Source organism: Chinchilla lanigera, unplaced genomic scaffold (assembly GCF_000276665.1).
Source record: "Chinchilla lanigera isolate Chin_1 unplaced genomic scaffold, ChiLan1.0 scaffold00030, whole genome shotgun sequence".
Lineage (NCBI taxonomy): Eukaryota > Metazoa > Chordata > Mammalia > Rodentia > Chinchillidae > Chinchilla > Chinchilla lanigera.
This window is the reverse complement of record NW_004955431.1, coordinates 18,559,861-18,576,621: the sequence shown is the minus strand read 5'-3', so window position 1 is coordinate 18,576,621 and position 16,761 is coordinate 18,559,861. Positions and strand designations below refer to the sequence as shown.

The 16,761-nt window shown below is 46.9% G+C and overlaps 1 protein-coding gene and 1 long non-coding RNA gene across 2 annotated transcripts in view; one reads left to right on the top strand and one right to left on the bottom strand.

The window, feature by feature from the left end:
- Habp2 (hyaluronan binding protein 2) overlaps positions 1–3,932 on the bottom strand; it is a 31,710-nt gene extending 27,778 nt beyond the window's left edge. The window contains exon 1 of the mRNA XM_005387787.1: positions 3,788–3,932. Within this exon, the coding sequence (XP_005387844.1) occupies positions 3,788–3,856 (69 nt within the window). The 5' untranslated portion in view covers positions 3,857–3,932. The remainder of the gene's footprint in view (positions 1–3,787) is intronic.
- Positions 1,246–3,854, top strand: LOC102007261. Its single transcript, XR_261488.1, has 3 exons — positions 1,246–1,547; positions 3,128–3,311; positions 3,767–3,854. It is a non-coding gene; the product is annotated as an uncharacterized LOC102007261 (long non-coding RNA).
- Positions 3,933–16,761: the final 12,829 nt, after the last annotated feature.

Below are 16,761 nucleotides of genomic sequence, written 5' to 3'. Positions count from 1 at the left end.
ATACTTCCATAGAAACAGCGCTTCTGAGAAACAGCGGACAGGTGCGCTGTGTCTCTCTGTGTCTCTGTGTGTCTCCCTGCTTGGCAGAACCAGAGAGCCAATGCACGGCAGTACAGTGGGAAGGGCGCAAAGCATGATGGGACCACAGGATCTGAGAGACTCAAACTTCTTCTGATAACAGAGCTCTGGCTCCTCGCCTCAGAGTACTGTGCAAGATTATGGGAGCCCAGTGTGACCAGAACGTCTGATTTTTTTTAAAAAAATTAAAAACACTTGGAGATCTGTATCTTTGAGTGTAATGTTCTGATTTCCAAATGCTGCCTGGCAACTAAAAGAAAGCTAAAGCACTCTGCAGGCTGACCCACCTGCCAAAGAGAGCCCAGGCTGTGCGCAGAGTGTACTCAGTGCTTGCAGCCTCTGGTCTCTACACTGTTTTTGCAGCTTTATACCTGGGAAGATTATAGGGTTCCTAGGGCCTAGAGATTAAGCATACAAGCATTTTAATTGTGAGAAGTCTTTGGGGAAGCCAGTCTCCGCTCCTCTCTGGGGATGGGCCAAGATAAGCAGGACAGGCCTAACGAGCATTGCCTTTTGGCTTCTAACCCTAGGAGAGGTCAAATTCCACTGCAGCTACCCAGCATGCCTCAGTCACCCTAAGAACCACTATAGTAGCCTCCTATGACAGACAAGGAGTTGAACAGATCGGTGCTCCAGTCCTGGCCAGAAAGTTAATTTAGCATCTCTGGGCTGGTTTCTAATTCGGAGAGTAGGGCTAACAACACACAGCTGTGCTGGAGATGGGTGTCGAGACCGATCAATGTGGGAAAACCTCTGGAGACCAGAAGAGAAACATGTCTGAAGGAAGCCCTGGTGTTCACAGCAATGATATTAGACCCATCTCTCTTTGATCAGTGGAGTGGAGGCTAGATAAAAATCTAAGTTAAAGAACGATCCCAGAAAGGAGTCAGTTAATATTTGCTGCGTGATCTGAATTTATGGGATACCACCTGGTGTCTTGCCAATGGATAGCCATCACAGGTCCTGCAACTGCCTGTCTTCAAGTTTCAGAGACGTGTGGAGCTAGCAACGTTCCATCCAGAAAATGGGGCCCTGGCCTGAGCCTCCTGTGTCAACCAGAACACCATACCCTTGATGGGATAAACACCAGTGAGACCTCATGCTCAGCCGGGGCACCAGGCCTATTGTTTAAAGCTCAGCTTTACTTCTTCCAAGCTACATGACTTGGGGCCAAGTTATCCGGCTCCACCTCTATCACATGGGAATAGGAATAGTACGTACCGCTTAGGTTCCTGCTGGAGATGAACCGATCTACAGAAAGCTCCCGGCCTAGCACTCAGGACTCCTCATTATGTGATAGCAGTTGGTTATTGCGCTTAACTGCATCTGGCTATGTGGCTTCTGTCTCCTGATGGTGTCCCAAACTCTCCAAAGCATCTGAGCGACTTGGCCACTTTCCCCTGGATGCCTGTGTGCAGGCCTGTGGAATGCGAGCTGCCTTCCCGACCACCTGTCTGGCACACATCTGGGTAAGAAAACATTCCAAAGCCCCGAATCCTCTCTTCGGAATTGACTAAGCTCATTGCCCGAAGGCTATCGCTCATATTTTCTCTTTTATCCATTATTGACTTATAATTTCATCGCTAACCCTAAAAATTCACTGGGGCCTGCAAAAAAGGGATTTTGTGGGACCATTATCCTTTTGTGAACTTCAAACGGACTGCATCAACCCTTCTCCTTGCCTGCAAACTTTAGGCTTAATTCCTTCTGACTGGTATTTTCTCTGGACCTCTCACGGGCCTCCCATAATTTTCACAGTCTTTCTCTAGACCTGTGGGATTTCTGCTACATCTCAGCCCCAGACCGCCAACATGCCATCAGGTGACGCAGGGGGCCTGATAACAATCTGTAGCCGAAACCACCACACATACACAAGTCACGATTTGAGAAGAAAACCCTTCCCAAAGTGAATCATTTGATAGCTTACTACGTGGCTAAGAGAGGTGTCTCAGAAGTTTACTGAAAGAGGAGGAGGAGCTGTTGTCTTAAAAACATGTTAATGATTCCTTCTGAGTAATTTCTTCCCCTTTCACAACATCTATTGTACCTTTCAGATTCTATTTACTCTTTCAGGTTCTTACACTAGGAAGACAATACGATGTTTGCACATGTGAGTCTGATTTATTTCACTTATGAGTATGGTCTTTAGTTGTATCCATTTACCTATAAAAGCCTCATGTTTATCTTTCTTTATAGCTGAGTAATATTCCGCAACTGAGATGAGGGAAAAAGTAAAAGAAATAAAGAAGGGAAAAAGTATGTGTATAAATGTACACAAGATAGCTAAGATAATTGTACTACTAATTTCTATTGGTTTATTGAAAGGAACAGTTAATGTTTAATGTTTAATCAATCTTACATGCCTATATCTGATTATCTGAGTAGCCAATTTAAAGATAACAATATGTAATACAACAACCATCGTTGATTTCCTACCACCTTGCTTGAAATTCTGTATCATTTTTATTGTTTGGGGGCTGTTTTGTTTATGTCTTTGTATTTGTAAATTTGTAAAATTGTTCCTTTCCCTTTAAAATTAAAAAAAAATGTTAAAAACATGCTAATGAGAAAGCCTGTAATTCAATCTGCTTCCTTCAGGAAATGCTCTATGGGACGAAATGGGAAACAAAACACACAGGCACTTCGCGAGACACAGAGGTTATGACTGCTGCGTCAGTTCTCACCCCGCTTTCTTCCTCCATCCCCTCAGCAAAGGGGAGCAGTCTCTGATTTTTTTTTTTTGTAGAGAAGTCGTATTCATTCTGGAAATTTTAAGGGACAGAGCTAACATTTATTGAAAGCCGCATGTGTGACCTCATCTAATCGTGACCTTCCCAAATCTGTGAGAGATTAGCACTTGGTTTGCAGGCGAGGACACTGAGGCTCAGAGAGATCATGTTACTGGCCCGACATTCCGCAGCTGCAGTGTGGCAAAGCTGAGATTGGGTTCCTGCATCCCAGGCTCCCACTCAGGCCTCCGCCACAGCCGGTACGGGGCTGCCAGGAGGGGTGGTTTTTACTGAAGACCTTCTTTTCCCTGTCCCCACAGATCCAGCTGACACTTGGGCCTCAAGGGCACACAGAAGGAACCCACTCTACTCATCTCAAAGATCTTCAGTCTCCCACTCAAGACCCCACAACCCGCTTTGGGCTCCTGCCCACCCCCTCTCCTGCACCCAGTCTACTGTGGCCGTGAAAAAATGAGAAAAAGGTTTTCCCTAAATATAATCCAGGTAAGCAAATCCTTTGTCAGGTCATTTACAGCCAGCAGGATTCCCCAGGAAGGCCAAGCATGAGAGAGCTGATCTTTGGGTGGGCCCAACATGGCTAGAAAACTGGTTGTGTCTATGTCAGCGCCAGCACGTAGATCTATTTTTCTGGGGAGAGGGTTTGTGGCTTTCAAAGTCTTCTCAGAGCGGTCTCTGAGATCTACGCCAGGTCACAACCGATAGATTAGGGGATTTTCTTGACCCAGTGTTTTTTATTGGGAAGTGCGCTCCCTGAGGGCTCAAGTCTGATTTGCATCACCATGGAACTGGCTGCGCAACAGCAGCCCAAAACCTAGGCCCATGTGTGGCTTGTACGCTGGAAGTTTCAGCATGGCAACTTGTCTTTCATAACTCAAGTGTCTCCTGCTCCCAGCCCAGCCCAGTGATCTCCCTAATAACCTCTGGGTCTCCACGCGTAGGTATTTGAAAAGAACACTTACCCCGGCTACAGACTTTCCCATCAGAACAATTAACAGCAGAACCCGGAGCTCAGACATCCTGGCAAACATCAAGGCCTCCTGGTTTGCTTTCAATGGTAATTTTTTGTTGTTGCTATCTCTGCCTTTGAGGGGTGGGTGTCAGTCTCTAAGGAGTCAGAACCAAATGAAGAGGATGCAAATTATTAACTAGGCATCAAATACTGTTTAATGTTTAATGCTTTGCAAAGCAACTATCTTGATTAAACAAATGGTAACTTTGGGGCCGGGTGAGTCATAGGGTAGTTTTCTCCTCTGAGAAGAAAGTCGCCAAAGAGTGTGGCCAAGTAAAGGTGCGGAGGAGCTGATGCTGCACGTCGGCCGCAGGGTGGAAGGAGAGGCACCTGCCATAGGCTTCTGCCATTGCTCACGTGGAGAGAATGTCGATAGATTTCGGATTCATCAAATCTCAAACAGAATTACAGTATGGATGGGCTCCTAATAACATCACACTTTATATTCACGAAAGATAAATTAAAGGATGCAAAACTGCTATTGACAAACATTGATTCTAGGCCCTTTGAAGTGTTGCCTACAGTTCCTTGTTGGCTTCAAAAGTTTTCTTTTAAATCTCATTACGTAAGGTTTTTATTTTCTAATTATTTTCCTCCTTTCGCTGGAGTCCTTCTTTGATCAATGGGAGGGAAAAAACATGATGCTTAAATTTCAGGACAATTGCTCTTCATTTAGTTACACTGGTCACAGGTAGGGCTATAGAAGCAACAATTACCTGCTAAGCACGGGTTCCTGTGGACACAGCTGATCTCTTTAATAACATGGTCTTGAGCTCCTGTAAACCCCCGGACCCCACAGGACCGCGGGTGCCTGGAATTCTCCGGACTTGAGTCCTAGACACAGGTCCTGAACGGCGGCCACCATCTGAGTGATGTGTTTACCTGTGCCTCGGCCCATGTCTCCCCTCCTCTGCCATCCTCATCTGGCACTGGACAGGGGGTCCTAGAAGATTCCCCAAGGTGGAGACAAGGAGCAGTGACTCACCCCACCCATAAGACAGGTTGCAGGTTCACTGATTTCCTTCACAGATAAAGAACTTTCAGGACATGTCACTAAGAGCATAAAGAGATTTATTGGGCAGAAGTTTAAGCACACACACTCAGAGAAACAGAATGTGGGCCCTCAAGAGGGAGAAGAGAGGCCCTTGTGGCTTGGAGCTGGGTATATTTCTGGGAACTTGGGGGTATCCCCCGGATGGGCTATCTGAGGGTCCAGTTTTGCTTATTTGGTTCAGCTATTTTAAAATGCAAACCATTTATATGTGTCGGAAGCTGAGAATTGCTGTCCTCTTAATAGCGTACTTTCTGAGGACAGTTGTTGGTAGAAGGGAGCCCAATTTACAGGTGAAAGGCATATATCCCCAGAGTCTAGTTTAGGGGTCTTCCCACAAGGGACAAAAGCCATGAAAAATTTTTGTGACTTGCAGCTGCAGGGTTTTTTTTAAAGTGCATTTTTGGTATTATAATTGTCCTTGTCTCTTTTCTAGCTATATTTATTTCTACCTCAAGACTGCTCAGTGGCTGCTTCCAGCTCTGGAAGCCACGTTGCTATGTGGTGGACCCCACTGAGAGTCCCATAGAAGGCCACTGTCAGTGCTTCAGCTACCAGCTGGGCCTGGGTGGACCAGCCACATCCTACCACTTTACTGCCTGGGTAACTTTCAGTCTGCTTTCCTTACTCCACTTGGTTTGTCTCCACTGTACAGATCTGTCACCACCAGCCTCGTCGTGGTCCAGAGGAGTCCACATTTGTCATCCCAGGGAAAAGTTATTGGAATTCCAATAAATAATTCCAGTCTACCACTTCCAGTGCAACCCATGGAGAGAATAAAGACAAACACATATCTACAATGGTGGGGAGCTAAAGGGGTCCTAAGTCCAATCAGAACAAAGACTAACTGGAACAAAGGCCTTGACCCAGGGCTGAACCTGGGTTTTATTAATTCATGAAGAGGATAGAGGTCGGGGGTGAGCGACTGTGAGCATGGCGGGAAATACGGGAGTGCTGTGAGCTGGGCTAGGGAAGATGCATGATAGCACCTCTGCAACATGCAGAGAGGTATGCAGAAAGTAATCTGCATAACACAATTTGAGGAAGTATCTTGTGTTCTGGGGCCAGTCCTTCAGCTCTGAGGTCTAGTCTTCATGCCCTGAGACATCATCGATTCTTTCTCGAACCTCAGTCTCAGACAGTGCAGAATCACTAGGCCTAGCTCGTGCTTACTAGTTGGAAACTCTAGGCAGGCATAGCACTTAACACATCACTACACATCAGCACCTCGGCTAGACCCATTTGCATTGCTTAAAGCCAGTTGAGGGGATAAAGAAATATCCTAGCCAGCTCTGTACATATCAGTACACGGAATCAGGACCAGGTTTAGCCAAAATGGAGACAGATGCTCTTCTTTCAAGGAGATCTGCCCTGGTGGTCCTAGGCGGCAAGAACTCCCTTCTAGTCTAAATGCAACTGACTTCTGTAATGCATACATATGGGATCCCTTTTTCCCAGACATTCCTCTCTAACCTTATGCATCCTCCCAATCCTTACTCCAACCTTGACTATGTTCTTCGCACTAACCCTAACCACCGCTGGGAAAGTCAATTCAGTTACTGCACCTACTTTATGCATCTTTTAGGTCTCAGCTTAAACATTTCTTCTTCAAAAGCCATATATGTATTTATCCTTCACAGCATTTTTCAGGGTCATAATGATGTTACCGTATTGCTATTCCATTCATATTTGTTCTGCTGCTGCTCCCTGTTAGACTGGAGACTCCTGAAGATAGGCTTCTGTTTCCATCCCCATAGAATTTCTGGCATTGACCTCTGACACTTGACAGGAGCTCAATAAACTTATGTTGAATGAAATGAACAAAGGAGCATCATTTTATGAAAGTGATAGTTGGTCATTGTATAATCAGGATACTTTTGATGGTGCAGCCAACTCAATGTGAAAAGAAACATGATGTTAAAAAAAGCATCTGAAACACTTGTGGCTATTTCTAATTATTCGTGCATACAACATTAATATTCTTCAAGTATTCCCTGGAGGGTTACCATGCACTGGACATTTGTGACACAGGGATGAAGGATGCAGATCTGAACTTCACACCTACAGAACACATATTTTGGTTGAGGATGAGAGTAAACTGTTAATTTTACTTAATGATTAGTATGAAAAAGAAAGAAGGAAGGTGATAGGACCGAAATCCTCAGGGGTGAGGAGTTTCCACAGACTTGGTGGTGACAACAGTAGCTCAGAATGTGAGTGGTATAGACTGGGGATTCTGCGGGTAGTTACCGGATCAGGGAGCCAGGTCAAAGGATCAGCACACGGGAGCCATTTGCTGTTTTCCAGATTCAAAGCTGCAGTCTCCCTAGCATCTGCACGACAATAAAAAGCAAAAATGGGAATGTTCAGGCAAGCCAAATCACTAAATCACTCCTGTGACAGAGGCATCTCTTTTTTCCTCCACTGGCCTATGTACTAATGACCTTCAGACTTGAAGAGATTCCCAGAAAACAAGCCAGAAGCTTTTCTTCCTGTGTCAACAGGAAGTGACCCAGGAAAGTTTGCTGTTCACCTTTGTCATCTGGATTAACTCCCCTGACATGTAATCTTCCCTTTATTTCAAGTAAAAAGGAAGCAATTTTGCTCTTTCTGTTCATAACTATAGGCCTCCCACATATTGTCTTTTATTTCCCTGAAGTTTTGTTAGCATGACAGTGTGAAATTCAGTGCATTTCTATACTTAGTCCTAAAGGACGGCAATCTCTAAAAGACACTTAATCCTTTTAATTCAGGAGGACAATGGGGCTAGTTTATCATGTTGTATGTTTTTATTCTGGGAGTTGGAACAAATCTACCTAGGATGTCTAGTTTATAAATCCAAATACAGAGCCTTCTGTGCTCATCCTGGTGCAGTGTCAGATGGGTCAGGTCACTCTATTCTCTGGGTGCTTTGGGTGACAGTTTTTCATGTGTTGGGTTACACACCATGAGCAGAACAACTGTCCCACACAGCTGGCCTTGGAATCTGGTTTTTTAATGAGAAGATTCCGCCACACTTAGGAAATGCATCCTCCCAGTGCCCTGGACAGGCCTACCTTTGTTGTACCAGCTTAGGGACACTTTCTAACAGACTGTTAGGCCTGAATGTAGGTGTTTTATGTTTGTTTTCCTGCAGCCACGGTCTTCTCCCTGCTCACCTTGGTCATAGGAGCCCACAGAGAGGCATGTCAAGCACAGCAGTCTGTCTCAACACAGACGAGGGGCTCTGCCACTTCCCTCTTGACATGGATTCTTTGGACCAGTCATTGACCCTCTCTGGGCCTCTATTTCCTCATCTGTAAAATAGGGATAGGCATTATGGAGAGGTGTAGTGCTCAGTGCAGTGGTGGGTGTAGAGCAGAGCCTTGCAAAGCACACTGGCTTTGATATCAGTCAGACTGTCTCGGGATGATACTGCGCTTGCAGAGGCTCCTCAGAGATGAAGGGGCACTCTGTGAGTCGGTCTTCTACCCACAGAAGGAATGACCACCTTCTTGGGAAAGGCCTTACCTTATTTGCCTTTTGAGGATCAAGCTCAACAACATTTTCTGAAAGTTCCAGAGAGGAAGTATTTCAGGTTTGTTCTGGCCATTCAGTGTCAGCTGCAACCTCTCAATTCCACTTTGGTATCACAAAAGCAACCACGGGCAATCCTTATGCAAAGGAGCACAGTTAGGTTCCCTGGAAGCTGTGTTTACAAAAAGGGGGCTGTAGCTTTCACACCTCTGCAGCCAGCGAGGTGGAAACAGCCAGAGCTGTGCACAACGTGGTGGGGGTGGTGCTGGAAAAGAGGGTAGGGGTCCCTGGGCTGTCACACTGCCATCCTCAGAACCTACCCCAAAGCACGCTCACCCTTCCCTCTGGAAATCAGCAGACATCTTTGGTGACGGTGGTAGAAGGAGGGCGATGAGCATATTCAGACCATTCAGTCATCTGTTCCACACTGTTGACTTAGCACCTCCTGGGAGGAGAACTGTGCTCCAGGGAGTGAAGAAGGCTGAGCTCCAGGCTTGTGGAGCGGCCTTCTTCCGGGAGCCTGCTCTCTGACACATGAGGCTGGTGTGAAGGTAAATTTCTAAAGTCATCCCTGATCGAAGATCACATACTGCGGGGACGTGTCACTGGTCTTTCCCATTGTTCCCATGCCCTGATCCACTAATTTCCACAGAGCCCCTCCTTAGGGGAAGGAGCAGAGGAAGTGCCTTGTTGACCTGCCATAGAATGAGAAACCTTGCCCATTGGGCCTGGCCCCCCAAGTAGTTCATATGATCATATTTACAGGTATTACGCTGACCTGCACACTGCATTCTCTGACCCATAAAACTCCAGGGTGCCACACTATGTCCCTGAGGAACCCAGTATTTATTGAGCAACTTCTGTATTTCAGGCACTTTTACAGTTCTGAGCTCATAATGATCCTTTTTTTACAAAAATAGTACTAGGAGGCTGGACACAGTGGCAAACACTGGCAATCCTAGCATTCAGGAGGCTGAGGCAGGAGGATCACCGCAAGTTTAGGGCCAGCTTGGGCTACAAACTGAGTTCAAGGCCAAACTGAACTGCATAGTGAAACCCTGTCTCAAAAAGACAATAAATAAATAAATAATACATACATAAACAAACAAATAAATAAATAAGTAAAATAGTACTGGGGAGCCCCGGGTCTTTGTACTGATCTACATTCTTATCCCAATTTTATTTTTAATTTTTGAAACAGGGTCTTGCTAAGTTGCCCAGGTGGGACTTGAACTTGCCATTCTCTTGCTGTAGCCCCGCCTCAGCGTGGGGATTACCAGCATGTGCCACTACACTTGGTTTTGTATCACTCTTTATAACCTCCATAAAGGTGATTTGGCCCATTTTGCAGTTACAGAGCGTGACACTCAGGGAACTTTTTAACTTGCCCAAGTCCACGTAACTTGAAATAGGGCCAGGACCTGAAGTCTTCTGACTGCAAACCAAGTACTCTTCTTACCGTCCTGCAGGGTGGACTCGGGACCTTGGACAGGAGTGAGCACTTACAGAGGAAAACGTCTCCAAAAGCAAAGCTTGCCCGTTGCCTAACGACCCCCATCTCCTCCCCTTCCTCACTATCTCTGATGGAGCTCGCATGTGTGCAGAGATGTTTAGAGAAATGGCGTCCTTCTGAGAACAGCAGCCACACTGTCTTGGGCTGGGTGTCCTGGGAGAGAGAGCCACTGGCATTTGTGCAAAGGAGGCTTGTTGGGAGCAGGGTGCTCTTAGGACCCACGGCATAGGGGAGGAACGGGGCGGGGAGCAGGACTGGGCGGAGCAGGGGTTGGACTGCAGTACACGAGCGACAGAGTTCATCCGGCAGAGTCAGTGTCCCAACCTGAATGAAAGGGGCTGGGCCTTGTCCTGGGAGGTCCCATCACTGGATACGGGCGACCCTGTGGAAGGGGCATGGCTTTGGGCACCTCGCTTTCCTGGAGGGTAATTCTCACAGAGGAACTCAGCTGAGAGCCCTCAGCATCCCATGTCTGGGTGCTGAGGAAAGGGCTCCCGGTTTGTGAGGTGGGGCGTGGTAGCACAGCACAGCAGCCACTTCCAGCCGCTTGAGCTGGAAACATGCTCTGTGCCCCTCAGCTCAAGTTCTTGATCCGGGAAAGCTGCCTGGCTCAGCCAGAGTTTGCACAGACATCTCTGGTCTGCGCGGGGTCTAAGCGGATACGGCTGAAGCCACACATGCAGCCAGGCTGGTCCTCAGGTGGCAGCAAGAGATGTTTAGGTAGATTAATCCGTAGATTCCTAGCAAGGAGAAAACCAGGATGCCATTATGAAAACCATAAACTCTGCACAGTTATCAAACAGAGCGACACATTTATAGCTTGAATTCCTTACTGGCCAAAGGGAAAAGAGCAATGTGATCATTTGGCATGATTTGCATCCTACTTAAGTCAACTTTACAGGAACAATGCAGTTATTTTTCTTTCACATGGTCAATTCCAGGTCAATATTGATTTTCTAAAAACCTTACAAGCTGATGAGCAGACTTGGGAAGACACTGGGGATCCCCACTGATACTACGCGACTCCTCAATCGCATGCGCCCCTTCGGAATGGCCAGGGGATGCACGCCCATCTCTGGACAGTCAGAGCATGAACTCCTGCCACTTACTCTATCCCCAGAAGCACGTGTTGAGTTCCCAGCACACAGTAGATGCTCAGGCAATGCTGGCTCAGCATGGAGGAAATAGTGGCCTCTTTCACAGCTCTCCATCTTAGAAACGTCACGAACACACACATGGTTTTGCAAGTGGAAAACTTGGAAATGGTCCCTGATCTCTTCCTTCCCTCCCTCTCCTCAAACCCAGCTCACAGGCATGGGTCTACCTCCAGAACACATTTCATATCCTCCTAGCACCGTCCATCCCTGCTGCTCTCACCTAAGTTTATCTTCCAACTATTCCCCTGCAGCAGTCCCCACTTCTGTTTCCACTCCTGACCCCTGCTTAATGCATTCTGCAAGATCCAGTAGCATGCATCTGATATGCACTTAATCAGAGAATGGCACATCCCTGCTGAAAATTCTTCAATATTTTCCCTTTGCACTTTGAATAAAACCCCAGATTCCTATTGTGACCCTGCTTAATATGACCTATGTTTGTTTCTCCAGCTGTATTTTTTGTCCCTATCACATACTGCTCTCCATGAAGTCTGGAGCGTGCCTGTCACGTTCATTGTATCTTCATCCTCTTCTTCTGGACCTAGTATGAAGTAAGTTGCAATAAGTATTTGTTGGATGGATGGACGGATGGATGGTTAGTTGGTTGGCTGGATAGCTGAGTAGATGGATGGATGGTTAGTTGGTTGGATGGACAGAAGGATGGATGGATGGGTGGGTGGGTGGATGGGTGGGTGGGTGGATGGATGGATAGATGGTTAGTTGGTTGGGTGGATAGCTGGATGGATGGATGGTTAATTGGTTGGCTGGATAGCTGGGTAGGTGGATGGATGGTTAGTTGGTTGGACGGACAGATGGATGGATGGATGGATGATAGACGAAATAACAATGGCAGCTACATTTAATCAGAAGACAGAATCCCCTCTCTTGACCAGGGCTCTCAGCCAAGCCTTGGATTCCAATTTCAGAGGCACCTTTCTTGCCACATGGGCCCTGGCCTAGAGTCGTAGGTACTTCCAGCTGCTGTGATCTCTGAGCTCTGGAAAGTTATAAGAACCACTGAAGGTGCACAACCGTGCAAACTCCTGGGGCAGCCCCGCCTGGTAGGAATCAAACACCTCAGGATTGTCATGCAGTAACTGATCTGCCCATTTGTAGTTGTTTCTTGGCTTTAATCTTTCAGCGTGGCTTCAGTATTCACTCGCATTCTAAATTTCCTCTGTTCGGCGGTTGTCTATGGCAGAGAGAGAGAGTTTCCTGATCTCTCCTGGCCCATCAATCAGCTCTGCGAAGCACAGTCTGCTTCCTTGGATCTCCAGTCTTACAAAGAGCCATCACCTGGGCTGTGTGATGCCTCTTGTTCTAAGTGCATCTTTGATTTATTAAACATTTTTGAGTAAAATTCTGCATACGTTTTGCATGTTAGAAAGTCCCCACCCGCTTCTTTCGATGTAATAGAAAACCTGAAAGAAAGGAGGGATCTTGAGATTTGGGTGTCTCTTTCTGTCTAGACTTATTGGCTTTCTGAATACAGTATGCTGTGATGTTTTCAAAAGCCTTTACACTTTTGCAGAAGGGAGACCTCTGAGCACACATCTAAAATGTACTTCCAGAAAATGCCTGGCACTAGCATCTTCCCTAAGCACATTCACATGCTAGCTGTGTTGTCCTAGTAAAATACGGGGTTAGCATCAGACAGAGCCAAGAGAAAAGTGATTTACTTGCTGTGTGATCTCAGGCAAGTTTCTTAACCTCTCTGAGTCTGTCTTAAATAAATTTTATGTGGGTTAAATGAGATGATATATGCGCAAGTGCCTGACGTATGATAGGCACTTGAATTGTTTTACTTTACCTTACCCTCTTCTTTTATATTACTTGATTCATTTCTTATTTCTTATGGAAACTATCTATCTTTCTCCAAATTGGCATGGTAGTCAACGAAACTTAAAAACAAACAAAAAAAGAGGTAAAATTTTTATTAAAAGTTAAACAAGAGTAGAGATAACAACAACGATGACACAGAGCAGAATGACTTGCCCTGCACTCATTTCAAGAGAAGCCATGGTGTTCTGAGGGCCATGGCATCCTATGATGCACAGGAGCCTCTGCCTCTGGGGCAAAAAGCCCAAATGGGCTAATCTGCAGACAGCCACAAAGCCAGCTCCTAGCTAAGGCCAACCCTGAAGCACGCAGGGCGCATAGGAAGGCCTGTCTGAAGAACAACGGTGCAAAGCGCTCTGACAGCCAGCACGGGGCAGCTGTCACTCATCCGAATCACACACTCCACCCTCAGCAGCTCAGCACAGCCGGTGCCACCTGGAGGGCTGTTTCCACTCACCAGTATGCGTGCGGCTCTGTGGGTAGAGATGAGGAGACAGACCTCACACACAGGCCTCTTCTCTGCGCCTCAGCGTTCTGACCTGTGACACAGGGGTCCTCTGATACAAACCCCGGAGGGTTGCTGCCACAGGGGTTAAGATGGGCTAAGGTCGAAGTGATTGGACCCAAACAGTCATATTTGAGTGCTCTGAGGTTGTGTGCCGGAAGACGCGTTCTCCAGGGTGGCCAAGACAGATGGGAGCTTGCAAGGTTACTGTCTCAAGTTATACAGGAACCCATTTCGTGCACGTAAAGAATGAAGAGGCATTTTACTGATGAAACGAGCACTCCTTGGGGCAGATGGCTCACTGAAGTGATAGCAGGGAGCTGCCCCAGACCGAGCCCAGGAAAAGAACTGCAAGAAGAGCTGGCTGCTGAGTGTCTGCAGCTCAGACCTAGACCACTTGTGCAGCTGGCCCTGCCGCTGAGCTGCGAGGACGCAGTAACCCTTGCTCTAGAAGTGGCCAGCAAGCAGCTCTGATGCCTCTGCATGCTCCACAGAGCTGCTTTTATTGTGAAGCTCCCAGGCCGAGACGGAGATGGACAGCTTCCTTTTCCCCCAATTCTCAGAGGCGTCTATTGTTTCCAAAAGAACCGGATAGCCATGGAATGGCCAGGTGGCTTAGCTCACTTTACAGCCTACAAAGTGGTTGCTATAGCTCCTTGCATGTGGCACACCCCGGCAGCGCTAAGCCAGGTGGGCCCTCTGACATAATCAGAGAATGGCCAAGCGTTAGACCTTTGGAACACACAACACAGGGCAGAGAATCTGAGAAGAGGAAGTCTGGACAGTGAGACCGGAAGATATACTTGGCCTCGAGGGATTGGGGTGCATTTTTAGCGCCCTCCTGCATGAGCTTTGTGCCCCCGGGCAGATGAGCAACTTTCTGGAGCCTCTGTTTTCCCAGTGGTGAAACACAGAATCATCTGACCAAGTTGCCAGTGCTACTGTGCTTCGTAAACACGGAGCCCTTCCCAAGTGCAAGGGCTGGTTGTTTCTTTGCCCTGGCGGGTCATCCTGTTCCCTGAATTGCTGACTATTGATCTGTGTGCTGTCGCCGTGCCCCTGTTTGTGGATTTGACACTTAACAGTTGGCCTGGTGATTTTGACAAAATCAGGTGATTTTTGTCTGCTATTTTCCCTTCTCAGAGGTTCGTCTGTCCTCTGACCTGCTGAGTCTGACACTCCAGCTTCGAAAGACTGGCTCACGCTGGGCAGGGACCTCCACAGAGGGCCTGGGAGGGTGGCTCCATCTGCTTGTGCACCAACCAAATAAATGGTTTCCACCCCTGTCCTCTCAGCCCTGTCCTGGGGCTCAGACCCTCAGTATCTTTTGCTGGACTAGTGCAGCAGTCTCCAGCTTCTGAGGCCTGCCCTCAAACCCAGCCTTTTCCTTGCCAGATAAGCTGTCTTCTAAAATGTCAATCTAGTGTGTCATTAGATGAGCTTCAAGAGCATCAGCAGTGCCTCACTGCCTACAGGACAAAGTCCAGGCCTAATAACATGACACAGGAGGCCTTACTAATCTGGCCTGGTGGCTTTTCTTTCCTCTCTTCCCACCTGGCTTTATTCCTCACCCCATCCCCACTCCACCCCGTCTGATGTCCTCACTTATTCATACTTACGTTTCTTCCACCAGAATGTTCTCTCCACCTATGGGGCTTGGAGTGCCCCATCTTTCCTCTTTAAAAGCACAGCTCGAGAGTCTCCTGTGTGAAACTCTCTCCCTCTGGAAGTTCGAGGTAACTCTGCACTCTGAGGGCTCCAGGGGCATCTAACCTATGTGTGGTCTTAAGACCCTGGTATGCCACACCTGGGGACACTTTGGGACTGAAACTGTACTGCTTTCATGTTTGAATCTCCAGCCCATGGCACACAGTAGGTGCTCAATAATTGTCTGCTGAATGAATTGGTGGTGTAGACATCACCTTGGCATGGGTAGGAAAACAGGGTTCCCGGAGGGGCATTTGGAGGGAGAAAAAGGGACCTGGGAAAGTGGGCTTGGAAACAACAGTAGTGCCCGCTGCAGACAACAGGTCCCCACATCCAGTCTGAGTGTATTCACATGTCTCGCCTTGACGTCTATGCTTAGAGCTAAGTCAACAGAAGTGCAGCGGCAGCCAATAAAAAGGCAGCATTAGTCAGTGACCCATGGAAATTGATTCTCACAGAGACAGAGGCCTTTCTTGATCACTACGGTTTATGTGCATGCTCAGGCCTAACCCTCCTGCTGACTTCCACCCAGCTCTTTGCTGCAAGCCCATTTGGAGGCCTAGTGTCCCATCACAGGTAGGCATGATGGAGTTGGGGAGTTCAAGCCTTGGATCCTGGGGCCCCCATTTTCTAGCACAATGATATGGGGCTAATTATTTACCCTTTGAGACTAATAAGGCCAATCACATTAGTCAATACACATGATGGTCTTGGTTCAGTGCTTTGTTAGTCATAAGCCCTCAATCGATGTAGTGCAGTGATTAATTTTTATGGGCTACTTAAGAGAAAGACATTGAACAATCGCAAATGTACACAGTTATTGCAACAAGAGAATTACTAATGTGCTCTGTAGGATGTCCTGATGGCTCTTTGATGAAGCTGACATTCCATTCCCTCTCACGTGTACTTGAAGAAATCACAATGAAAACCACTATACAGTCATCTGGCTTGCTTTCTAGAAAAAAAGAAGAAAACCATGTATCTTCTGGAAGCTAAGCTCATTTTGTGGTTGGGTTTAAGAATTTGTGGTCACGTAGAAGCCAACAGATCCTAGAAATCTTTGAGTCTCTGGATCTCTTTCTAGAAGAGTTTCTCCTAATCCCTGCTCATGAATCCAGTTCTCTGACATCTTCTTTACAGAGGTCTTTGAAACATTTATTTTGGAGGCAGCACTGTTGCCAGAGAGGGATGCACAAACATGGAAAGTTGTCAGAAGTTTCCCAGTTTTTGAGAAATCATTAATTTATCAATGACTGCTGGATCCATTGTTGGTTCCTTGTTTTACACACAGGCAGTAGAGTTTAGGGGCTCCTCCACCTGACTGGCATGAACTGCTTGTGCATTCCTGAATTCTACATTCCAGAACATCACATTGGCAACTTGAGATCTGCCATGTGAGAATTTTATAACACAGAAACAGGCAAATGCTATGAGATCAGGGCTTCTTCCTCATGTGACGGGCAGTTATGTAAAGTTTACCAGCATACTCTGTAACCACTAGAAATGAGACAGAGAGAGATCAAGTGACTCTCAATGTCATACAGCATAGCAGTTTAGAAGACAAATGATTAAGTAGGGATTTTTAGAAAATGTAAGGTTTGAATTAGGGTTCTAAGTGAATGTGACAGAATAGATG